Genomic DNA, 27160 nt, shown 5'->3' on the forward strand with positions numbered 1-27160 from the left:
TTTCCTGTAAAAACTTTAGTTTGTACCCCTTAAAACACAATGAAATCCCATTTAATTCTAGGAGAATTACACTTTTGTGTAATTAAAAAATAATCTGTATTAATTTGTGTAACACAATTATAGAGGCTGTGCTTTTGTACACAGAAACAAAGGAAGCCTGTATTTTAATTTGCCCATTTGACATGTCGGTGCAAATTGACAATATTGCAATGTGAGCAAAAACATCAAGTCATGGGACTTATAAACATATACAGACAAAGGATAAAAGGTGTTAATTGACTGTTTAGGATAATAAACACCCTGTTCAGTAGTCAAAACTGCAAAACAAGGCAAAAAAAATTTGACTTTCTAAGCATATTTTCAGAAAAGCAAATTGTTTGTCTTTGCATCCACAACTGAGCTTATTTGTAACAAAAAAGAAGTTTTTCTACCATATTTATAGCACCTCCCCTTTCAACTGAGCCTCTGTGTTCTATGGCCCTGTCTCTATTTCACCAATATTTGCTTTATTGCTAGAGCTGATCATGATTAACAAATGATTTTAGATAACCCTTTTGAATATTAATCTGTTTGTGGGTCACATTTTATTCTGTGTTTTTTAGTGTTTGTGTTGGAGCTACAGTGTGTGATTGTTTTTGTAAAGACAATTCAGTCACTCTTACTCACCCCATCCAATCAGGATATACCACCAGAAGTATTTCCTCTGTGAGACGAAGGTCAGAGCCAGCAGTGTCTGCAGATACATGCCCTCCACCAGCAGCCAGAAGTAATTGGCCAGGATGCTGAACTGGAAGAAAGCCACGGCTGACTTGCACGCTTTCTATAGAGAGGAAACAACAAAACAAAGTTAGAAAAACTGGATGTGTCATCATTTAACATAATAATACATCTTTTTGTGTAATAAAAGGGAAGGTAGTGACAAAAAAATATTTGATTCTTCTTCTACTTTTGCTATAACTTCAACTGAAGTCAATCAAGTACAAAGAAATACAAAATAAGCACCAAGGAACTCAAACCAATTTAAAAAAAAGACAAAAATAAACTACCTAAATAGTCACAAAATCACAATTTGAGAAGACTTGCAAAAGAAATTAAAATTTATAAAACAATAAAAAAAAGGAACACAAACTTAGCAAAATCTAGAGATATAAACCAACAGGAAGATGTGCAGTACATAACCACAAAAACACACAAAAGTGTAAAACCAGCACCAAACAATAAGTGAACAAAGATAAACAAAAAAACCCCCACAAAGATACACAAGAGAATAAAAACCAAAGATGACAAAAAAGCAATAAAAAGCATGGACACCGAGACCAAAACATGTAATAAGGAACAAACACAAAGGCTGTTTTTTAAAATCAATTCATGAAAAAAGAAACAAACCTTTTCTCCAAATCCAACACACACATGTGCAAAAAAAGCATATTCAGTACATTCTATATAAGGAGATCCTGATACAAAATATATACAGGACGGAAGTGTCTGTATTCCTGTTCACTCTATAACCTTCTGACTTCCAGCACATGAATGAATCATGCCACCTGCAGAAGTCGTCTAATGACACTGCAGTGGTTGGGTGTATTAGGGACAGGGCTGGAGTGGGAGGTGATGAAGAGCTATGTGTAGTACTTTGGCGGAAAACCACCTCCTTCTGAAATTCAGCCACTCAAAAGAGATAGTGGTTGATTTCCGGTGACTAAGCCAATTAGCATGATGGGTGACTGAAGCAGTGGACGGCTACAGGTAATAGGGTGTTCACATGAATGACAGATTGGATTCTATTTTTTGAGGAACCTCAGTTCCTCCAGTGTTTGAGGCAAAACGGCAAGACCAATTTTTAGCAGCAAGTGCTGCTGTCTGCTTGGAGGGGTGGCATCTGTGCCAGAGATGCCAGCAGGAACAACAAATTCATCAGTGGCCAGAATCTGGAGGCGTTTGAGTCACAGAGGGACAGGAGGGCATTGACAAACTATTGTCCATCATGGACACACCCACTCCATTTCACACTACAGAGCCAACAGAGTTCGTTCTCCCTCAGACCCCACTAACATAAAGACCACTTCAGGAAATCATTCCTACGGTTATACCTTCATCTATCTATCTATCTATCTATCTATCTATCTATCTATCTACTGTAGATTTAAACCTATATTTTCTCATTTTTCCAATATAAAAAAAAATCTTAAATTGTTGCTAAAAGATTTCATCAGTCTAATGAGAGTATTTCCCTCTCATCGTTTTGCCACGTGTCTTCCCCTCCTCGTTCTCTGTTTCCACTGTTAACTCAATCACACAGCATGTGGGAATCTATTTTGATGCAAACATCAATTAGAGCCCTCACCGTGGACATGGAGCAGTGGTCCAGGGTCTCATCAGCAAACAGCACGGTGTCTTTAATGAAGACGGCACTGGCTCTCAGGATGAAGGAGGCGAACAGGTTGATGTGGATGTAGTTTCTGGTGCAGCGGAACTTCCTGCGTAACAATAGCGTAAAGCATACACTGCATGTAAATTAATATTTCATAAGGCGGAAGAAGAAGGTAAACAACTTCATGAATTTGCATGTGTAAGATGATTCATAATCCTCTGTACTACAAAGGCTCTTTGAGGCTTTATCATCTGAATATATGCATATTTTCCTAAAATTATAAGATGCTGTCCTAACCACACAAATCCTGAATGTGTCTGCATCATAGAAATTTCCCCTTTTATTGGCCTTTTGTGGGTGCAGATGGTGGTGTGTGCCGCTCTGGTCTAACCTGAAGGCTGCGAACACCACGATGGCTGTAATGAGGGAGATGAGTGACGTGGCGTAGCCTACGGTGTAAACCTGTCTGAAGGTATAAAGGTAACTCGTCTGGAGACAGGAAAACAGAGAAACCGTTAGTTTAGAAAAATATCAAAATAAAAGTCTGAAGCTGTGAGTCTGACTCAGATTGCTGCAACTTCAAGGGTTCTTTCTTTATAAGATTCATGAATGAATAATAATTTGTTTAAGCTTTAGATAGAAAAAGCAGTAATTATGCTGAAACACTGAAAAAGATGTACTTTTAACTGTGTGGTTATTTAAATATATAAACAATTTCAGGACCTGTAATTTCCCTTGAGTTGTTTACATTTATTCCTGGAACAAAGGTCCTCACAGCTAACTACAAATAGGTCTGACATAAAAAGGAAACAGCGATAGAGGAAGCAGAAACAATATGTTCATCCTTCATTGACTGGCATGATTACAACCACATGTCCGTATACCTCGGACTCAGGCTCGCTGTCATCGCTGAACGCGCAGGCCTCCTCATAGGGTGGATACATTTCCGACCAACCGTCAGCAGTACAGTTCCTGTAAACATACCCTAATGTGGGGAATCCAAAGAGAGAACGCAAGGAGACAGTTAATTTCAAGTGTTTCAATCGCACAAATATATGAATGTTGTTCTTTTATTATTTTTTGTGCCCTTCCTGACACAACCCCAAAAGGATTGGTGTTTCCTTCCAGGAATAAACCGGAGGTCTTTTTGTTTGCAAGGGGAATGTGCAAACCACTTGGAGCCACTTTTTCTGTCTCAAGAATGAAAGCGGCAATTTCAGTTCAGTTTATGGGTCGCATAACCACTGCATGGGAACCTGTAAATAACACCTTCAAATTGTTTCTTTCTTATAAAGACATATAACTACCTGCTGAAAATGTTCACATGTAATGCACCATGCATTTGCAAAACATGGTGATGAACACCCTGAGATCTCAACAATGTTCAGTCAGTCTCCTGACCATGAGCTTTCAACACGATGCTTGGGTGAAACTGCTAAATGCCCTCTTTCTCTATAATTTTGGCACTTTTCAAATCCCTCCAGTGGGACAGTCTGATGGGCTAGTTCTGACCTACAGGCTGTTTGTTTGACAGCCTGGGTTTAGAAGCTCAGTGAACCTTTTTGTTACACCAAGTGTCCTTTTCTGTCTTGGTTTTTAGTCTTTTCATACATTTTACAACACAACTGACTGACAATACGAGCTATTTTAAATCTACCTGAATTAAAATGTGTTATTCGCATCCCTTTTTGTTGTGAAATGCTGTTGAAATTACACTCTGGCTCCTTTGGTCGAGTTTAACTTTTAGGATTTTTGAAAAGTGAAGAAAAAGGTGTTGTATGAAACCTACTGAAACCTACTGAAACTCTGCAGGTATATTTTCCTTTTTAACTTCAGGGCTAATAACTGCTACACCATTATCATCTTTTAATTTCTTTTTCTCCATTATATTTGAAGCAAATCCTCTACTCAGTCTGTTGAAGCTCACTTTGGTCTCTTCCAACCTCTTTTGGAAATATCTGGTCCTTTATTGTCTAAAGTCTCCACTGTGCTTTCTTCTGACAATATATCTTGTTCAGCACAAAGCAGCAGTTTACAGTGATTTTTGACTAATGACACCAAAAGCAACACTGTGAGATGGAACAGAAGTTGCTGGCTGGACAGTTAAACAATATGCAGAACCTCATCCATAATCTCAGGGCAGCCTATTTTCACACTGCAGCAGTTTTTTCACAAAAACATATCGAAGAGACGTACTTTAAGTAAATGATATGCTTCCCGGCAGCTGTGTAAAGGGGGAAAAAATACGAATATTTAGAAATTTGCAAAATGCTTGTGAAACCATGAGCTGATTAATTCCTTTGTAATTAAATATTGAATCATAATTGCTTTACAAATCAATCAAAGCAATTTTCCTGTAGACTCCTGGTGAAGCATAGGGCCACAACAACACCACGCCAACGGACTCTGTTCTGGGCCGTTCTCTTCAGCTGGGTCCACGTCATTCCGGCGGCCTTCACTTCGCTCTCGACAGATCTTCTCCACGTCTGTTTGGGTCTCCCCACTTTCCTTTTTCCTTGTGGGTTCCAGTCCAGTGCTTGCTTTGTGACGTTGTCGATTGGTTTTCGAAGTGTGTGGCCTATCCAGCCCCATTTTCTCTTCTTGATGTCTTGACCGACCGGGTTCTGGCTGGTTCTCTTACACAGGTCTGTGTTCGAGATCTTCTCAGGCCATCTGATGTTGAGGATGTGTCGAAAGCACTTGTTGATGAAAAGCTTACCCGGCTCGCTGAGGAGGCAGAAAAGACTGGCCTGAAGATCAACGTCAGAAAAACAGAGGTGTTGCGGCTGAACAACCGACAAGAACATCCACAGCAGCTACAGGGAAAACACTTGGTGGAAACTGACTGCTTCATCTACCTAGGAAGCATAGTCAACAGTGATGGTGGCGCAGATGAAGACAAATCAACAAAGCAAGGCTTGCATTCAACACCCTGCGACCCATCTGGAACTCCAAAGCCTTATCTCAGCACATCTTCAACACTAATGTGAAAGCAGTCCTCCTGTATGGGTCCGAGATGTGGCGGGTGACCAACACCACTACCAGCAAGATCCAGATTTTCATCAACAATTGCTTTACACGCCTTGTTTTAACCTACAAGCTTTAAGTCATCAGTCCGGTACACTTGCACCAGTATTTCTTCTCTGAGACTATTTCGGTCCATCGTGCTTTGAGTCAAAAAACGTTTTATTCTTTTATGTCCACTGACGTCTGCTTTTGGTTAAAGTTCATTTGGATACAGCGGGTGACAGGAGAAATTCATCTGGTATTTGTGGGACTGTGTATTTAAATATCTTTGCCAGAGATAGCGCATAGGTAATAGCAGAATTGCTGTTTAGCAGAACAAAGATGCATAAAAATAAATGACAGGAGGATTTTTTTCTTTGTTCGTTATTTCCTCTGAGCAAACAGAAACCGACTGGAGTCCAAATGCTGCAAACTGTGCAGCTGAAAGCAAAGCCTCTTGTTTGTTTGGGTGATCAGCAATTCAGATCATAATGAGCCGTTATTTCCATCAAGGTAAAGGAGGAAAGAGCATTACTCGTTAATTAATGTGGCTTTCCCTCCTCTAATGGTCCTGTAACAATACAACAGACCAATATTGCTGTCTGTGTGCGTCATTTTAAACGTTTACTTGTTGTCCTATAAGGACCAGTTTAATAGTCGCAAAACATGTAATTGTTTTAACCAAAGAAAAAGCTAATAAAAATCTTAATGTGGATATATGTGCATTATTTACACACGTATGTGTAAATATAAAAATTGCTAAATGCAAAAGCTCATTATTAAGAAAGAATTTATTTCTCATGGTGTCACAAGGACTTTCTTTGAGGAGACAGCAGCCGAAAAGGATGTCAAATTGTGATGAATGAACCCTGCAGACAAGATTTCAATCCACTTCTGCCAAAAACATCCTAGAGCATATTATATGTGTGTGTGTGTGTGTGTGTGTGTGTGTGTGTGTGTGTGTGTGTGTGTGCGTGCGCGCGCGTGTGTGTGTGTGTGTGTGTGTGTGTGTGTGTGTGTGTGTGTGTGTGTATTCTTGCCAACAAACATACATGAATACATGCTATGATTCTCCAGCATTGATGCTGGAGACAGCACAGCATCCAAGAATCGGATTTTTACATTATATTATTTTAACAATGCTGGTGATCAGATGATTTGGCTATGAGGATCTGTGCTTTTCTGTGTTCACTGAGGCTGGTGCAGGAACCAACCTTGATTGCTGGAGAAATGCTGGAAGACTTCAGAGCAGGACAAATTGACCACCTGCCCAACCTCAGCTCGCAGCCAGCACCCGATCTCATCCCATTCTGTTTTACATCCTGCAAACAGAGACAGAGGGAGAAGCAGCAGAAAGTTATTAATAACACTGTCACAATGCTGACAGTATAGACATTCAGGTGCTCAAGATTTAGTGCAAAATCCAGCTGCAAAGCTGAACATCTCTTTTGTCAAGCTTTAGTTAGAATAACTCTACTTCCACAAACCGCATCCTAAAAGTTTGTACTTATATTTTAAACTTCATAGGTAATTAGAACAGGTTAAATTCACTAAATTTATGCAAACATTTACAGCTTTACTTAGTGGCTTTCCCAATTGCAATTTTTACAAAATGTACAGTACTGTTCAAAAGTCTTAAGCTACCCCTCATATGTTTACAAATGGGAAATAGGTGCAGCCTTGCTTATTTTGCAAGGTGAAGATCCCAACAATCAGTCAGCCCCTTATGAACAAGCACAAGCGTCAATGGGAAGGAAAAACTCCCTTTTAACAGGAAGAAACCAGCAGAACCAGCCTCAGGGAGGGGCAGTTTTATCAAGTTTATAAAGTTTTATGAAAAAAGAAAAGTTTTAAGTCTAATCTTAAATGATATGTGGCTTGAGATTTGTATAACTTAACTATTAAAACACGACTATTCTGAATGTTACTTGAGTATATTTTCAATGCTGGACTTTTAATTAATTAGCTTCAGCTGATTAGCTCTGCCAATCTGTCACACCAATCTGGAAAAATAGCAACGAATCACTATTCCATTCTCTCTCGTCTTCAGGGCTCAGACTGTGAAACAGGAAGCAAACTTTGAGTCTGAAAACCTTCTCGTGTTTTCTGATAGTGTGTGTGAGTGTGTGTATGTTTGTGTGTTTAGTCCCCATTGCCGCATTTGATCACAAATACCTCCACAACTATTAAACTGACATTACAGTTTGTTTCAGACATTTTTGTGCCATTCAGGATGATTCGCAATTACTGTGATGATCCCCTCGCCATCAATCACAATCATTATGTTTCAAAGTTATTGTCATACGCACAGCAGAGAAACATGTTTCCCTGTACAATGAAATGTATGCTTTACTGTCAACAACAGATGTCAAACAGAACAATCCACATATAAAATAGATAAGTAAAAGAAATAATCATTTAAAAACATTTTTTTGAGAAATACAGTAGAAATACTAGATATGTAAATAATATATTTACATTTGGAAAAAGAATCTGAGCTCCAATAAGCTATGTAGATATTACGCTATATGCTACATCAGTGTTTGTATTATCTCTGTTAAAGTACCAACATTATCTGGTGTCTTTATGTGCACCACGAAGGAAAAATGAGATCTAATGCTTTTCAGTCGTCCGTCAACAGCCTCAGCATCTCGCATGTTTATGAAAGACTGAGTACATCTCAAAAAGCCCTGAACTCCAGCAATGTTATGAAGAGTTCCCTGCAGCGTGACATACATCCTGCTGTTTTATTTATGAAGAACGGAGCAGACGCATTTAAACCTCAGGCCTTCATGTGCAAACACAGTACATTCAGGTGACCTGATTGCCAAGTCACGTATTCACTCTTGTATAATTAAAATTGGGTATTTATATTAATCCTGACCTAATAAATCCAAAGTGATGCATAACACCAGCTGACAAGTCCCGTCCACAGTCTTGTAGCTGTGATTGGCCCACATTAAAAGCTTTCACTTTTTTTTCCATCAACTACATTCTATATAAACCGCGGATTACTCGGTTTAACGGACTAATTCATTTTTCACTGAGTTGACAGATTTGACAGGAGAAAGTGGATGATTGGATGGAGTAGCTTGTCTGATCAATTTTAATTGTGCTGATAAACGGAGCGTGTACTGCACCAAATATCTGCAGTTATCTCAGATAAATGTCAACAGCAGTGATGAATTAAAAAGGCAATGTAAGCAGATATTTTTCTTCATTTACCCCAAAGGCTGAGGTGAGATCAAAATAAATGTCAAATACATTTTAAGCAGGAAATCTCTTCTCTGAAAAAAAGGAAAAAAGTATCAAATCCTCAGGCACCATAAAATTCGAGGAACATAAAACAGTTTCGGAGGCTAGAGTGATTTCTGAGTAAAACATAAACACAGCCCCCCTGCATCTGAAATGGAGATTACTGCTCTGCACTCGGCAGGATGTTGGTGAGGCAAATTTTGTCCTAGTGCTGCCATTCATTTGATTGTATTTGTGACCCTTTATGTAATAAATACTTTCTTAACTGGTGACTGAAAAAGGGAAAAGTATACCAGAGGCTGTATGTGAGAAAATAAGCAGTAAGTCACTTAAGATATAATTTTTTATTGCCAAATCTCCAAGTTGCTCTACTTTCTCAAATCTGGTGACTCATTTCAGTGAGCTTGTTCAGTTTGGGGTTTCATGTTCTTTCCTAGAATTGCACTTTATGATAACCTAGATATATAAAAAGTAATATAGCACATGATGTAGGTCCGATGGCCTTAAGATACCATTTGAGGCGCAGACGGATTGACCTTATGTCCACTTGTGAGTGGGTTCTTCAAAATAATACCTTTTCAGGACAAACTAAGTCAGGAAAAGATGACAGCTATGGATGCATGTTTTCCATCTACTATACATATCTGTTATTAGGAAAATGGCAGAAACTTAACATTTTCCAAACAAAAAACTGTGCGGTGCAGAAGACACAACGATGATATGTTTGTATTTGTCAAGCACAGAAAAACCCTGAATGAAAATCTGAAGTTCAGCTTGGATTATTACCTACAGGCCATTAACTTTTTGGATCGATTTCAGAGGACAACGAAGGATGCCTGCAAACCTAAATCATCAGAAATAGGACTATCTGAAACCCCATGTAACATGCAGACAGTTTTCATTACCTTCTCATTGAGAAAATCTCTTTTAGGATGTGAGACTGAGACATTCTGATCAGGACTCCAGAATCCAGTCTATGAGCAGCATTTCGCACAGATATAAATCTCAGGTGTTCACACTGGCTCATAACAAAGTTTTATAACTCGAGAGAAGCAAATTGATCAGCTCTAAACCAAAGCAAGAGCAAGCTCATAGACCTTACTTTGCCGCATGCTACAGCATCAAAAAGATTAGAAAGAAAAAAAGGGAAACTGCTGAGAGTAATAATACTTTATGAGAGATTTTTACTGAACTCCCAGGAATCCGCTTCAGACGCACGGCAACAATCAAGGACAAACTAGTCTGGGGGCCTCTTTCTGCTCCAAACCAGAAAATTGGAAGTTGTTGTTGTGGTAATTGCAATTAATGTGAGAACCTGATGAAAACTGACAATTTTAAAGATGTGTTTATTATTAAAATCTGCCCTAGCACCAGTTTACAAACTGCTGATTAGTTTATTCTTAGTTTGTTCCCAGAGTCTCTCAGTTCTCCCTGGATGACTCCATCAGGGTTTGTTTTGTGCCTGTTTGTTTTTGTTAGTGTCCATGGGCGGGACCCATTTAAAAACACGGTAAAAAACAAAAAGATGATCCAAAATCAGGTCATTTAAAAAGGTAAAATAAGACTCTAGTCTAGTAGTTTATGTCATGGTCCGTGGGAGCAGTATCTGGGGAGTGTTCGTGTTGCCTCAGTGGCCACGCCCTCGGGTTGGACCATCAGCATCACACCTGTATTCCATCCCAGGCAGCAGGGCTATTTCACCCAGCGCGGACGGCTGATCCACCCCAGTCCGTTAGTCACTCTTGGTAATAACTTGGGTCTCCTAAGCTCTGAGTTTTTCAGGCATTTTGTTACCTGTGTTAATATTACGCCCTCCTGCCTGTTCTGCGTGCAAGAGAACTTCCTCGGTCTCCGTCTTTCCCTGCTAGGATTTTCCCACGGACACTCTCCCCTCCGAGCCCCACGGTCTGACTCTGATTATAAGCCGCAGCATTCTAATTCTTCTTTAGTTTTGACTCTCCGTTCTCCTGCACCCAAGTAATTGTTTCCCCTTTCTGTTGCATCTTCCCACGATCCCGATCACGGCTTCCCAGGGCATTTCAGTTCCCGGTTTCCTCAGCTTGAGTTATATTCTCGTTCCCTTGGTTGTTCCTGGACATTTATGTTAAAGAAATAAATCTGTACATAGTTCCCGTGAATTTTGTATTGAGTTTGCCTTTGGGTCCCATCTGTGAGTGTAAACCTTGGTTCCTGACAGTTTAATCCATTTAAAATATTTCTCTAGCTGGGCCCGCGTCCCCATTTTAGCATTTTTTAGTAGATAAAGGCGAATGGCTTAAACATGAATTGAGCTGCAGTTCGGGGAAGTCCTCTGAGGGGACTTGCGGCAGCTCCCGGGCCTGGCAGATCCCCATGTACTAATGAGAAGTGAAAGAACTGAAAAACGGAGGGTGGGGCATGAAAACGAGAACGAACAGCTTGTAGAACTGAGTGGTCATATATAGATGAGAACCGGAAGGGGCGTGTTCAGAGGCGTGGTCACACTCCTGAAATTCAGATAATTTATCTCCAAGTAAACTTTTCCTTATTTTTCCCACCTTTGTGATTTCAGGTAACAAGCAGGCAGAAACAGTAAGGCAGCCTGTGGGATTACATCAGAGAACAGTTGAGAAAAAAGAAACCAGTGTATGATAGAAAGCTACTGAATTATGTAAAAGTGACAAAGGGCAGCAAAGATGTATGTAGAGAAACCGATGAAGCTAATGAGATTTCTACACGTACAGAAACAATCGCTTGTTTCTAAAGGTTATTATGTATCAATAGAAACATATTTTTACCTATTACAAGAGCAGAACTGAAAATTATTATGCTCATTAAAGAAGCATTACAAATTATCCTGTTGACTAGACTATCAACATCCTTTTTCTCCCTCCTGCCTTATCTCCCCCCCTTCTTCCTCCCTGTCCTCCTCCATATGTCCCTTCATCCCTCACTCCCTCCATCTTCTTCTTTATCTACTCATTGTGTTCTTAATGTTAATGTTGCTCATTTTTAAAAGAATTGTGTATATTTATTGCATTTTGCTTGATGGTTGTGTGATTTCTGCTGACTGTACAACAAATTGCCGTTTAAGGACAAAGATTTCCTTCATCCTTGACCCCCTAGCTTTCTCATTCTTCTCAACCTTCCTTTCTCGCTTCTTCTTATCTCCCTCCCTCCCTGTCCCCTCTTTCCTTCCCTTCCCCCCGTCATCTTTTTCTACAGTTCTTCACTTGATGTCTTCCTACCTATCTCCCTCCGTGTTCAACCCTATCTCTCTCCATCCTCTTTCCCTTAATTTTCTTCCATCTACTTCCCTCTCAGTCTTCTTCCCTATCTTCCTCACTGCCTTTCTACCCCCATTTATTCTGTCCCTATCTTGTTCCTTACCTATTTTCCTCCCTTCCTCTCAATCTTCCTCTTTACATTTCCTGTCCATCATTATGTTTATCCTGGTCAGCTGTTTTTCTCATGTGTCTCCACTTCCCCTGATCACCTCATGTGTGTATTTAAGTCCTTTGTCTCTTACTGTTCATTGTCAGGACGTCTGCCAATTTGAATGAAGATACAGAGAAAGGAAGGCTGAGAGTGTCATGGCGGGGTGCGCCGGTGTGATTGTTAGAGTGGACCCAAAAGCAGACACTGGAGGAAGGAGCTGGTTTGCAAACAGAAGATAGGGTAGCTGAGAGCCTTTATTGCATCAGCCCTTATTTATTTATATATATAGATATCTCTCTCTCTCTCTATATATATATATATATATATATATATATATTACATTTTATTTAAAAATAGCGCCTTTCAAAGCTCCCAAGGACACTGTACAACAGATAAAAACACAGAAACTGGAAATATACACAATAATAAGAATAATAGATAAAAGTTAGAGCATACAGAGGTTTAAACATAACCAATTTTAAACAGATGAGTTTTGAGGGTGGACTTAAAAAGAGGGAATGAACTAATATTTCTGAGGTCGGGGGGTAAGGAATTCCAAAGTCGAGGGGCAGAGCAACTAAAAGCCCTGCCCCCCCATTGTAATCAGACGAGCGGAAGGAACAGAGAGAGAAAGAGAAGATGAGGATCTGAGGCACCAGGATGGGAAGTTCATCTGTACTAAATCGGAGAGGTATGGTGGAGAGAGAGAATGAATAGCCTTAAATGTATAGAGGATTATTTTAAAATGGATGCGAAATTTAACCGGGAGCCAGTGAAGCTGCTTCAGGATTGGGGAGATGTGGTGGGTAGAGGAAGTTCTAGTAATAATACGGGCAGCGGAGTTCTGGACACGTTGGAGCTTGTTAATAGATTTTTATGTAAGGCCAAATAATAGTGAGTTACAGTAGTCAATTCGAGAGATAACAAGGTTATGGACGAGAATGGCAGTGGCATGAGGAGTGAGGAAAGGGCGGAGGCGATTGATATTACGGAGTTGGAAATATGCTGCACGTGTGACATTATTGATATGTGAATTAAAGGATAATGTGCTATCAAGAATGACACCCAAGCTTTTCACAGAGGGAGAGATAGGGACCAGTGAGTTATTGATGGTGAGAGAGAAATTGTTAATTCTGGATAGCAGTCGTTTAGTGCCGACCAGGAGAAGTTCTGATTTATTGCTGTTGAGTTTAAGGAAGTTGGAGGAGAACCAGGAATTGAGTTCAGCTAAGCAGAGGATAAGGGAGGGTGGAGGAAGAGTAGAATCGGGTTTGGTAGAGAGGTAAAGCTGGGTGTCATCGGCATAGCAGTGGAACTGAATATTATATTTACGAAAAATATGTCCGAGTGGAAGAAGGTAAATGATGAAAAGAAGGGGCCCGAGGACAGATCCCTGGGGCACCCCAGTAGATAGAGGAGAAGGCTGAGAAGTGAAGGATTTTAATTGAATGAACTGAGTGCGGTCAGACAGGTATGATTTAAACCAGGCTAGTGGAGTATGAGAGAGACCAATAGAAGCTAATCTGCTAAGAAGAATGGGATGAGAGATGGTGTCAAAGGCTGCACTCAGATCAAGGAGTGCAGCCTTGATCTCTCTCTCTCTATATATATATATATATAGAGAGAGAGAGAGAGAGAGAGAGAGCGATATATATATATATATATAGAGAGAGAGATATAAAGATATATATCTATATATATAAATAAAGGCTGATATAATCTTCATTATATAGTAGATTAAACAGCTCAGCACTCAGTCATGAGCCCTGCAGGTGATTTTTAAGCAGTGTAGTGGCTGCTGACATTTATGTGAGACAGAGCAGTGACTCTGTCAGAGTGAAATTCCCATTTTCTCTCTGTGCCTCACTTCATCTGTATAAAGCCACCATGTCTAATCCATTATGATAATGTTTTTCTGTCCCACAAAACCAACTGCACTCATCTAATCAGATAATCCGTAACCCGTCGTAACCCTGGGAAGCGATAGTGAAACAGGGGTGCATTCGCAGAGACCCCTGGATGGTTGGACTGTGTGGCTGTCAGGCTGACTCGGTCTGATGTTCCTGAAGTCGAGGATTCAGAAATGACAAAGGGGATTGTGTGGAGGGATGCTTCAAATCATCTATCATCTCACTCAGTGTTTGTTCAATGAGTTGGTATCTCATGGGTTGGCGCTATGAATTGTGGGGTTGTTTTAACACAGCAGGTCACAACCAAACACACAGACGATGCATGTTTTACAGTTCATGTCTTCATCTGTTGGCTCCATTATGACCAGAAGTGTCAGTCTTTCTTTGGGATGAAATAACTCAAAACCTACTGCATGGATTGTCTTGAAAATTGTATGCAGACACTGAACACTTGATGTCCACTGGATAATTCTGATATCCGTACTTTTCTTGTACAGCCACATTTTTGGTCCCCTCTCTGTTTAGAAAAATGCAAATGCCTTAATAAAGCTTAGATGCAATTCTGCACCTCTGCTTTAGTTAATTTAATCTATACAGAAGTTAGTCCCTGCCACCACTTCTAGCTGCTTGTTGGTATGGTGGACACTGCCCTAGTCAACAGTGAGAGGAGAGGAAACCTCGGTCCTTAATTTTGAACTAGAACATATGAAACACCTCTGTGGTGGACTGGCGCCCTGTGTACATCTCCCCTTGCCCTTGGCAGCTGTTTTCCCTTTGCACTACAACTATATAGTAGGGCATATGAAAACTTTCCTGCCCAGCTCTGCACCGCTCAGTGAGCTGCATAGTTAACCTCATCCTGCAACTCCCTCTTTCAGCCAGTTCATGCTCAGCTAATTCAGCATACCTTTGATCACTCACTCACACTTACCTTCTGCAACCCACAATCTCTGGGCAACCCTAATTAAATGTAATTAAACCGCAAACCTGGTGATAAACTGTTCTCGTCTGTACCACAATCTTCTTTTGGATCCCTTTGCATGCTTTTTGTAATACTTAAAAGCAAAATAACCATAATTAATCTCATTAAAGACAAATATGTGCAGCAAAAAAATTAGATTAAAAAAAAAAGCTTGTTATGTCTCCGCTAAACCAGCTAATTATAAAAGAGCCTCTTCTCCTCTCTCATGGCTTTCCATCCACACTAAGCCAGAATTAATCACAGCCTGAGAAACAATGCTTTTCAAACCACTCCCTGTCAAGAGCATCTTGTTGTGAGGGGGGTAAGATCTACTGTGGATAAGGCGATTAAAGTAAAGTTCTGAGTAAAAACAATGGTTACATAGTGGGTACAAGCTTGCAGTTAACTACCTGCTGGGGTTGAGCTCGAAATAAAAGATTTATACAAGGACTAAACTGTCATCAAGGATTAGGAAAATGCATTCTCCAAGATTGCAGATATTTCTCACTGATTATAGACAAAACTGGATCCTCAAATTTAAATCTGGTGAGAGGGAAACGTCTTCTTAAGCACACTGTATGTGGGAGGATTGTCATCAGAGAGGTCTAATCCTTACAGAACAAAGAGAACAGTTACAAAATAATTCAGTTTCATGGCAGAGAACGAACAAACCCAAACCGGAGTCCTATCTGTTTTCTCAGCTGCAGCATTGTTGACAGTCAAAAAGAGAATAGCTGAAGGGAGACCTGATTTAATTATTGGATTTCAGGTGCAGAGCAAAAATGATCTGGCAGCTTGTAGGGTTGAATTTAAATCAACTTACTACAATATAAAGCGGCAGGTAAATTCATTAAAAGTCAGACATATCTAATATTAGAGTGCACTGTATGCCGTTGGTTGTACCTGTACCACGTATTGAAAGCTCCATATAGAAGCTCTATGAAGCTGTAAAGGTGAGAGGATGCCAAAATGGGAACCAAATGTGCTAAAATTGCTGCTTTTCTAAAGACTTGGTGCACGATGACAGTGTGAATTAGGACACTGGCATATCCTGACACAGTGACAGCACGTGGGCTTACTATACACAGGAAAAAACAGATGTGGATGCTTTGAAGTGCACCCACTGCCAATACTACATTATAGCAATTTAGTAATGAAATGCATGAATCTACTCAAATATTTATGTATGTAAGTACAAATTTACTTTATTTTTAACCACTCTGTACTTCTACACCACTAATTTGCATAGTTTTGCAATATGAAGTGTCTTAGATTAAAAGAGAAAGACCACCTTGGAATTGAGCAGGAAGCCTAAGGGTACGTCTTTCGCCATCTTACAATGGTGTAATTGCAGGCATTCCACAACTCTTTGTAAATGGTACTCATGGCCATTGATCAATGGTCATAACAATTTGCATGTTAATGATCAAGAAACTGACCTCTCAGCCGATTGTTCATTCACTGGTGCTAGTTTCAGTCATTGTGCAAATGTACTGTTTATAAGATTGGGGAAACCCAGGCTAAGACTGAAGAAGTCACTTGGATGAGTGACAAAACGTTTCTCCCACTGAAAACGCTACGTCCAGATGAACAGAATCAACCTTTTGTCTTAAGGTGACAGATGTGGATTGTTTCGGTATAAACGCACTATATCAGATAAAAGTATTGGACCACACCTCTTAATTTTCTAATTCTGGTGTTTTTCGTCCCATTACCACATTCTAAAGAGCTTATCAATTTGAGTGTGGTACTGTAACAGGAAAAGTGAATAGAAAAGCCAGATTGTGAAATGACCTCTGACTTAGATTTTCTATAATCAACTAACTGTAAGGGATATTATTGCAAAGTGGAAATGTTTAGAAAAGCAAAAGTGACAAACCAAGTAGAGGTAAATGCTGGGTTGGCCAAGTGCTGAGCTGCAGAGTAGTAAAACTCCCCAATGCTTTGCTGACTCGACTGCAGAGCTCCAAACATCCGCTGGTATTAACATCAGGACAAAACCTGTGCACTGGGAGCTTCATTTCATGGGTTTTGAAGGCTGAATTGCTCCTGTAGGTGCAATGTGTAGGTTTGCCCACTACTTTTGACCATGTAGTGTAAAAAAATTTTTTAATCCATTTTACTTAAAAAGTCAGTGGTTCACCATTTACAGTTAGCTCCATAATTTCTCTGTAAACCACCACAATGGATTTGAAACCAAACAACCAACATGTGGTTGAAGTGCAGACTGCAGGACTTAATTCAACAGATTTAAAGATTTTTGCATTAACTGTTTAGGAATTTCAATCATTTTTACACACAGTCCCCCATTTTCAGAGGCTCAAAATAAGTGCAACAATTAACTGACAAGCAGTTCCATGGCCAGATGGTGCCTGTTCCCTCATGGAATTTCATGATTATTGAAGCAGACATGATATCTGAAGTGTTGACTTTGTGTTGTACAGATTTTCAGTGTACTTTGAAATAGGAGGCCCAAAGACATGTTGGTGCAATTGACCATTAGACTGAAAAAACAAAATAAACTAATCAGGAACAAATTTAGGAGCGGCCAAATCAACAATCTGGTTCATTCTTGAAAGGATTTAATGCACTGACCAGCCCAACAACTTCAAAAGCCCCGAAAGACCAAAGAAGACAACTAAAGTGAATGATGGCTTATTTCCATGGTTAAGAAAAACAACTTCAAAACCTCTAACCAAGTCAAGAACACTCTCAAGTGTACAATCAAGGGACACCTTTATAAAAAGAAACAGAGAGGGCCAGGAGGGCCAGATTAGATTCTGACAGAAACTATCTGAAAGAGCCTGCACGGATCTGAAAAAAAATCTTCTAACAAAATAATGGGAAGAGAAAAGTATGGAGAAGATCATAAACAGCTGAAGCATCCAACATTAATGTCAAATATGTGGATGTGATATTATATCATGGGTATGCATTGAGCTGGATCATAGTGTTTAGTGATGATGTGAATGCTGATAGAAGTAGCAGGATGAAATCTGAAGTGTGCAGGGCTCTGCGCTTTGTTCTGACTCAGCCAAAAGCCTGGTAGAGGAAATATAGTACTTTGTGCTGGATCTACAATAGAAACAGTCACAAAGATTTTCATCTAAGTATTAAAAACAATCTTTATATTTAACATGCTCCTGGGTGAGAAAATCTACCCTTTTTTCGGCTGTAAAAGGGTAGATTGCCTACTCTGGGTTGGAGAGTTTAAGTACTTCAAGGTCAAAGGAGGCATTTGACTGGGATGCTTCCTGGGCACTTCCTAAATGCAGACCCAGGATGGATAAATGGATCGTCACTCTCTATGACAGCTCACTTTTCACTGCCGTTAAGTGTGGCCATTTGGAACAGTATGAAAACCTTTTGATTTTCAGCAAGCTCTGACAGTGTGTTATACAAGTTAGTTTAAGCATGACACTGCCGTTAGCTGCAGCTTACAACTTACAATCCTGTCCTGTCCATGTTTCTCACAGGACTGTCAGAAGACTGCAGACTCTTCATTCTGTTCCATATTTGTTTCCACAGGCCTTTTTAACAGGTCCTTTGAAGTGTATATGCACCAAGTTTTATATTAAGTTGTTTACCTCAAGCTGTTTTGTGTTCCTCATACATGTTGTGTTGCTTCCAACTTCAAATTAAACTTTTGCTGTCTCTCAAGTGGTGCAATAATAATTCCCATAAGAGAGTTCCCGCTTGGAAGTGCTTAAACTTAGATCTCTGAGCTTGAGTCATACAGACACTGAGCCTGAGATTAGAGGTGTCAATGAAAGAGGCACAATTATGTGATCTATGTTAAGGATTTTTGCATTTGTCCTCATTCATTCATGTAACAAAAGCCAGAGCGAGTGCAGCCAAAACCCCAAATTATGGAAACTTATACTGTTTCTGACATCTTTGTGTTCAACTGCAGGGGGAATTGCAAACAATCATCTCAGAAGCTGAAATGTTTTATTCCCCAGTGCTTCTGGAGTTCTATAAACTGCTAGAGTTTACAATTAACTGAAATGTCGAGAGGTTGATGATTTATTTTAAACGTTTCCTTTCAGATCAAAGGGTTTTAACCCACACTGAGCAGGGATCTATTCTTAGGCTTTGATTAACAGACATCTCCAGAGTATTATACACTTAGCCATGAATGTCACCCCATTTAGGATTAACAGTGACGTATGAAGTAACTTTGGACACAAATGAGCGTTTCCCGAGCAGCACTGAGGCAGCAACTCGATAACATCTTCATTTATTATACAGCATGAATTGAACTGACTTCTCAGTGTTATTAATGTTAATGTTTATTGTGCAAACAGATGTTTTTTGGTTTGTTTATTTGTTTGTGTCTTTGTCTTTTTTGGATGACTGTACACATATGGTTGATTATGATCACATGATCATATTTTGCAATAGAAACTTTTGACTTACTACTTCTAGAGCAGGACATACTGGAGTATATTTATGAAGAACAAGTACTTTGGCCCCAGATATGGTATTTTAGAAAACATGAGTATCATGGTCCTGGGTCGGTTGGTTTCTGTGTCTTACCTGTGTTCCACGTTTAGTTACTCTTGTCTCAGTGTTTCTAGTTCCCTCTGTTCCCCTGGTCACTCATGTCTCCATGTCTCAGTTTCTAGTCCTGTCTCTGTTTTCATTCCCCCAGTCATACTGTTAAAGTGTCTTGTCTGCATTCACATATTTGTCATGCTTCCTGTTTTATTTTGATAGTCCTTATCCCATGTGCAGTATATTTAGTTTTGCTTCCTGTTTGTCTCATTATGTGTGATTATTCCCAGCTGTGCTCTCCTCCTGTGTTTCGTTCCCTCATTACCTTCTTGTGTATTGAAGCCCTGTGTTTTCCTCTGTCTGTTGCGTTGTGCCCTCTTTGCTGTGTGTTTACTCTTTGTCTTAGTTTTCTAGCTTCCCAGTGTTTAGTTCTTAGTTTGGGTTTGATTATTTTTCCCAGCAAATAAAGCTGCCATTTTAAGTTTACTTTTACGTGTACAAGTTCTGCATTTGGGTCCTTCATCCTGCCAGCCACACAGTTTACCATGACAATGAGTGTATTCATTGTTATGAGACTGCTTTTTAAAGCGACTTGAAAATTAATCTATTGATTGAACACACATTTTTTTTCTGGGTGACATATAACAATGCTTGCCGTAAGTCTGAGTGTGGTTGGGTAAGTAGGATGCCGTGGCAGTGGCAAAAGTTCTAATTCCTGGGGATGGGAATCTTATAGAGAACTGGTTCCCAGTAGTTCATTTCCTTGGAATTGTTATTCTGCTTGCCTGCTCATCCTGTTCATTGGTTCCAACTGCACTTGTGCTACAATCAGCTGATTTCACTTAGTGTGTGGGGGAGGGAATTGGTGATGCAGCGTGGATATGGACATTTTATTTATATTTCATTGCACTATAAAACAAGAGCGAAATGTTAAACGGAAAACTGCATCCAGGACAATAACAGCTGCATTAGGTTGCTAACACAACTTTGTCTCTTTGTAAGCATCTGCACAGACAGCATGCTAATGCTAAGCTAGCCAGTAACCCAGAATAATGTTAAAGCTAAGTGAATGCCTAACCCAGCCCAACAGCCAGACCCTAAACTTCAGCAGGTAGCAAACTGAAGCTTGGCTGTAGCCCGCATTTCTACCTGTTCATGTTTCAAAAAGTAGAATCACTCTGGCCACCGTGTATTCAATGGGATATGGATTTGTGTGTGACAACTTGAAGACTTTAGGTTTTTATTGTTAAATGGTTCAAATTGTTAAATTAGGAGATGATGCATTTCAGGTCATTTTACAGAGAAATGCAAATGTAATGTAATGAGTAGTAATGAGTAGTTATTTCTCCTTGCAGTACATAAGAATCAATCAGAATCAATAAAGAATCAAATCGGTAAGTGATGTCGATAATGACATTTGAATCACTAAATTTCCATCCCTACTAATCCCACATCAGAGTTTTCTGTGTTTACTTTGTAATTATACTGATATGTTCAATATTAGATCATCTTCAGCAATATTTTTATCAAAGATTCAAAATGTGCAGAAGGTTCATTGTTAAGTATTCTGAAACTGAAATTCAGTAAAAGCATCATCAGTTGCAAACAATCAGTTCATTTCTGAGAGAAAGGAATGGTAAATGGACTGATTCTTATATAACGTTTTTCTACTCTCCTGGAGTACTCAAAGCGCAACATTCACTCATACACACAAGCACTGTTGTCTATGCTTTGTCAGTGCTTCCTAACTAACATACATTCATACGCATTCATGCATCGGAGAGCAAGTGGGGGTTAGTATTTGGCATGCAGACTGGGGGAGCCAGGAATCTAACCACCAACCTTGCAATCAGTAGATGACCTGCTGTACCTCCTGAGCTACAGTCACTCCAATCCAGCGGCTGGATCAATACAGAAAGGGATTGATCTCATGTGTATTTGTTTACATAGTTTTTTGGTAAAATCATATTTGTCATTTCAATCTCACAAGCAACTCATTTAATGCCTGGCAAGCTTTGAAAAAAGAAATAATAAGGATAATAATAAGGAATTAATGAGGACTGCTAGACAGCCAGATGATGCAGCTAACTTGGTGTCACTTGAATGAATTCTTTTGAGAGATCCTCTGTTCTGCTGACTTAGAGATGCATAAAAGACTGACATATATTTGATGCCCTTGCTACAGCATTTGAAGATATCTTCTTTTTCTTTCAACTGCTCTCTTTAGGAGTCGCCACAGTGGATAATCTGCCTCCATCTCACCCTATCCCCAGCATCTTTTTCTGTCACACCAACCCTCCACGTTTTCCTTCACTACATCAATGAAACTTCTCTGTGGTTTTCCTCTTTAACTCCCTTTCTGGCAGCTCCATCCTTAAAATCCTTTGTCCAGTATATCCACCATCTCTTCTCTGTGCATGTTTAAACCATCTTGGCCTTGCCTGTCTATCTTAATCAGTCCACTGTCCCTCAGATGTACACATTTCTAATTCTGTCCATTTTAGTCATTCAGAATGAAAACCTTAACATCTTCAGCTTGGCTTCCTGTCTTTTTGTCAGTGCCAACATCTCCAAATCATAGCAAGCCTCACGACGATCTTGTAAACCTTCCTTTTACACTCTTGCTGATATCCTTCTTTTTTAACAAATCACTCCGCCTTACTCCACCCCGCCTGCACAATCTCCACCCTGTGTATTTAAACTAACCTACCATTATTACCTCTGTTTCTTACAGTTTCACTGTTACGCCTGTCTCCCTCTCACTCTCACACTTGCTTCTACTGACTTTCATTCCTCTTCTTTCCAGTGCATTTGATGCCTTTGTTACCTGTTGAAGATGCTGCTGGATGTTAAGCATTCACTCAGCCTTAACATCACTCTGGCTTCTTTAACTGGCTTGGTTTTAGCATGCTGTCTGTGCAGATGCTTGCACATAGCCAATGCTGGATTAGCAGTATAATGTATTTGTTTTACCCTGGTCACAAATTCCCCTCTTGTCCTTATGTGCAACAAAAATAAAAGTAATCTTCATATCACCACTCCACAAAAAATGTAAATGTTTTGCCATTTTCCTCCTCCCTTCACACGAACCAAAATCACCTGATTGTTGTGCAAGTGTCCAGAAAGAAAGGAGGGTATTTAATTGTTTTCTCTTTCAATGTGTCATTCATGCAAATAAATAATACATTATATTGCTGCATAACCCAAAAAACTTAATATGATTACAGAAATTGGTTGCTGTGTAGCAGATTTCCCCCAATGTTCCAAAGGACCTCCACAGGGGAGAAGAATGACGAAAACATGGACAAAATGAACCCTCAAACATTGATGATGCTTCAGAAGATAAAAGTAACGCAGCAACGGAAATTACATAAGTATTGTATTTTAGATGACGGCATGGTCCTTGATCCTATCATTTCCAACAGCATTAAAAGTGCACCTGCCTACCCCATTAACCTTTGAGTATACTCTTGTTGCATCAGCATGCTAACATACTCACAATGACAAGCTGTACATTAGAAAGCTCTTATTTATTAACTGTGAAGATATTATTACTTTTACAGATGTTTGGACAAATATACATTTTCCCCCTGATGATGGGACAGAAAGTTAGAGTATTGTTAAAATGTAAATTCCATAGTAATCAACAGTATTTTTTAAAGATTTTAAAGGTCCGCAAACTTGAAGGACTTATCTTTCTATGTAGACTAAAACAGATGAGAGCATGTAAATGGGCACTCTGGACAAAATATCATAGCGATCTGTGCCGGGACCAGTATCCTTTACATCATACATGCTTCCATAGGGCAATATTATTAGAAAACACTGCATATATTTTCCTTGCTATGCAGACGATATTCAGCTATATCTGAATGAAGCCGGGGCATCGTAGAGAAATTTGACATCTTACCCAGTGATATCTGACATGCAGACTGGAGCAGCCAGGGATTAGTAGATGGCCTGCTCTAAGGCCTGAGCCACAACCAACTTTGCTTATGTTTTTCCCATATTAATATTTCTTCATTGGCTCCCTGTAAAAGCCAGAATTGAATTTCAAATGCTTTTCCTCACATGCAGAGTCTGAACTAATCAGGCCCTATCAGATCTTAAAGACCTCATACCACATTATGACACTACAGCACTTCACTCTCAGATTGTTGGCGTACTTGTGATTTCTAGAGTTTCTGAAAGTAAAATGGGAGGCAGAACCTTCAGCTATCACGCCCATCTCCTGTGCAACCAGCTCCCAATTTGGATTTAGAAGACAGACACTTTCCTATGTGATGAAACCTATACTTGGGTGGATCAAGTGACCCTATTATAGGTTCAGACTGCTGCAGGACTTCAGGCGATACACTGTGATGCACAGAGCACTTCTTTGCAACCAACAAATTAAACTGTCAATACAAATAAGTGTTAACAGGCATTAGATTGAATCAAACCATCACTTTCAAATTTGTAGCTAATGGCATCACATTTCAAACTGGTACAGCTCATGTAACATCTGTTTGGGCCCTTTACCACTAGGAGTGATCTGCATTTCACTTTGGGTTCTATCTCTGCATGATAACACATGTCATCTGCACAGTTGCTATTATGCAAATGGAGCACAAACACACATTTTATCAAAAGACATTTGTCTCAGTAATGAGCAGCAGATGACAACTTTGCACCGATGTGTTGTGCCACTTCACTATTAATTAAGATCAAATTAGTTTGGAAATGTTAAAGTTCATCACTCTCACAGAAGGGAACTTTTAAGTTGTTGTTGTATTAGGGTAGTATCTGATGAAATGTCTGCTATGGAGACATTAAAGTGCACGGGGAGATGGAAGTTCATTCATTTTAAAAAATAAATAAATAATAATAATGAGTGAGTCACATTGGAAGAATGAGCAGGTGAGGCCTCACCAGGAGGAAGTAAAGGTGACAAGAGTGAGAAAAAGGTCATTATGGAGATAAAGTAGTGCACCAACACAATTTTCCAGTGTTACTGGCATTTTCAGCCTTTTAAAAAAAGTTCAATTTAACACAGCTGAACTACTACAAATAAACAGACTATAGTTTTAATGGGTATGTTACTATGATGTACTTCTTCTTAATATACTATCACATGACAAACAGTAACATTTACATAAGTAAAAGTAGGAATATCATATTAAGTGGTGGTGTAAAAACTAAAGATGTTCTTGCATTCTAATGCAGTAGAATGAGCAAGGAGCACAAAATGTACCTGAAAGCTGTACAGACAATACAAGTAAATTAATTTGTCACTATTTTAAATGTATTGTTTTTTATCCTATATTATAATTTGATTTTAATCACAGAGGCGTATTCTATATTGTTTTGTCTGTTTTGTCACTTTAAATGCGTACAGTCCTTTCTGTTGCTATTTCTATTCCATTAGACATATGAACTTTTACCACCTATTACTGTGATCGTTGTCAGAAAGAAAGCATCTACAGAAGCTTAAATGGATGGTTGATAAGGTTAAAAGTAAAATTGGGTTAATCAGCTGATCTTTTCAAAACCATGGTCTCTCCTCAGAGGTTAAACTGTATAGTTGCTGTGGTGGTCGCTGGTACATTTTCTGTCACTGGTTTGTCAAAACGAGTCATTTAAAGAAAGGAAACCAGTCAAAGCTGTGACTCTAATCTGTTATAAAAGAAATGCAGGTTTAAAAAAAAAAAGAAAATTTAAATGTCTTATGTAAACATAATTTTCAGTTAATTCAAGTGGTTTACTTGCTCATTGCTCATTGATGAAAGCTCCAAATGTTTTCACCGGTATGGTTCTTTTTATATGTTTGGTCTTTATGATATGCATCCTGCATGCCGTGCTTGGATAGATTTCACTCAAAAATATGCTTATGTTCAAAAATGCTCACTAACTTTCCACGTAATTTTGTTACGTAAGTACGATGTAAAATATTCAATTTAATGGAATCTGGTCAAATGAAAAATACTTGATTGGTACATATTCAGTTTATACCAAGCATATTTTCTTTCTTTCTTTCTTTCTTTCTTTTTTTTTGTGTGTGTGTGTTCCGTGTTGAAAGCAAATTGCCTCTCACAAGGACGCAAATATCACAGCACAAAGAAGAAGACATCCAACCAAACTGCAAATAGCGGAAGCTTTAACCTGCACTGTGTTCCTCTGTGAGCGTAAAAACGCGTTTTGTTGTACCTTTCACTCCCCAGCCCATCTCAAAACTCCTTTTTTTAGTTCAGCCCACATTCCAGTCTATTAAAATCCTCTCCCAGTGCGCCAACGTTTCTTGCTTATCTCTTGAAATGTTTGCGTGTTTGCAGAAACAGAAAGCCTCACACACTCACACACACGCGCGCGCGAACCCACCGCTGTGGTCGGTTTGGTTTTGCGCCTCGCTCCTCCTCGTCTGGCTACATATCTCACGAGCCCTCAGGTGCTGGGAGATGATGGCGCAGTCCGGATGAATTGCTTCGGCCTGAAAATAAGATCCAACTAAGTTATCTGCAGGAAAGCAGACACATGTGAACAAGCTGACTTTCTTTCGCTCGGAGCCTGATGGAGTTATGGTGCCAAACGGTGCAGCATTTGTGGGGGGGGAGCGACTTGGAAGTGAAATGCAGTTTATTAAACAAACATCAACAACAGACATAGTTTTAGAGAAGATAACGAGCCTGCACTCTAGAAAAGAAAAACGACATTTACGCGTGACTTCCCTGATGTTTACAAGTTAATTCAAGTTGACATTTTGAGCCAGAATTTGAATCATACTAAAGAACAGGTCCCGTTTTTGCGAATTCATTCCCCGATCTGTATGACAACATCTCTGTATCCCCCCCGGCCCCACACACACACACACACACACACACACACACACACACGTTTTCCCTGCTGATTTGCTCTTTGATTGATAAAGACGCAGGTTGATGGATGCCGGTCGCTAATTAGCGCCTCCAGCTTAATGAGGACATTTGCCGTTCAGGTCTGATGCATGCCCCGGAGAGAGAGCGAGAAAGAAGGCAGAGGACAATGTGAAAAGGGGTATTAAAGTAAAGATGTCATTAGGGCGTAATTGAGAAGATCGTTTTCTAATTAAAAGCGTTTTTGCGTGTTAAAAGCTCACACCAAAGGGACTTTGTTTCACTTTGAGCAGCTTTTAATCACTTCATGGATAACGGCACCTTGGCAGACAGGAAGATTCTGCGGCGAGTGCGCATAAATAAAAGAATCAAAATGCCACTCACCACGGGGCTGAACAACATCTGGAGATAAAAGATGAGGACAACAAATTTCCCCTGTCGTCCTTTCAAACCCTTACAGTTCATTTCCATGTTCTTATCTGTCTTCTTCATATCCCTCACCGGATGCCGATGAGACCGCAAATCCAGGTTTATTTGTTCTTTTTATCCGCCTCTTCAAGCCTGACTTCTTCTTTATAGCCTCGGTGCGAGCATGTACTCTGTCAACCTATTTCTCCCTGCCAGCTGGAAACTTGAGGGAGAGGAAAGCCTCTCTCTCTCTCTCTCTCTCTCTCTCTCTCTCTCTTGCTGTGTGCAGATGAATGAATATCGCCATTCAGAGACATGGGAGTGGGGGTACGAGATATTAAAAATAAATTTTAAAAAAGAAGAAGAAGACAAAGAAACAGCCAATGGCCTATTTTCAAGTCATATTTTTATATTTTGTAAATATTTATGACTAAGATGCTAACAGTCAGCCTAAAAGTGTAAAAAAAAAAGCTTGTATTTGTACACA

The 27160-nt window shown here is 39.5% G+C and overlaps 1 protein-coding gene across 1 annotated transcript in view; it reads right to left on the reverse strand.

Moving 5' to 3' along the window:
• Positions 1-26939, reverse strand: part of ghrhra (growth hormone releasing hormone receptor a) — a 43285-nt gene extending 16346 nt beyond the window's left edge. The window contains exons 1-7 of the mRNA XM_082513866.1: positions 26650-26939; positions 25775-25883; positions 6592-6699; positions 3256-3356; positions 2763-2860; positions 2345-2477; positions 667-820 (exon numbers count right to left, since the gene is read on the reverse strand). Coding sequence (XP_082369992.1) covers positions 667-820; positions 2345-2477; positions 2763-2860; positions 3256-3356; positions 6592-6699; positions 25775-25883; positions 26650-26757 — 811 coding nt within the window. The 5' untranslated portion in view covers positions 26758-26939. The remainder of the gene's footprint in view (positions 1-666; positions 821-2344; positions 2478-2762; positions 2861-3255; positions 3357-6591; positions 6700-25774; positions 25884-26649) is intronic.
• Between the last annotated feature and the right edge of the window lie 221 nt (positions 26940-27160).

Source organism: Aulonocara stuartgranti (assembly GCF_965226115.1).
Source record: "Aulonocara stuartgranti genome assembly, chromosome: 18".
Lineage (NCBI taxonomy): Eukaryota > Metazoa > Chordata > Actinopteri > Cichliformes > Cichlidae > Aulonocara > Aulonocara stuartgranti.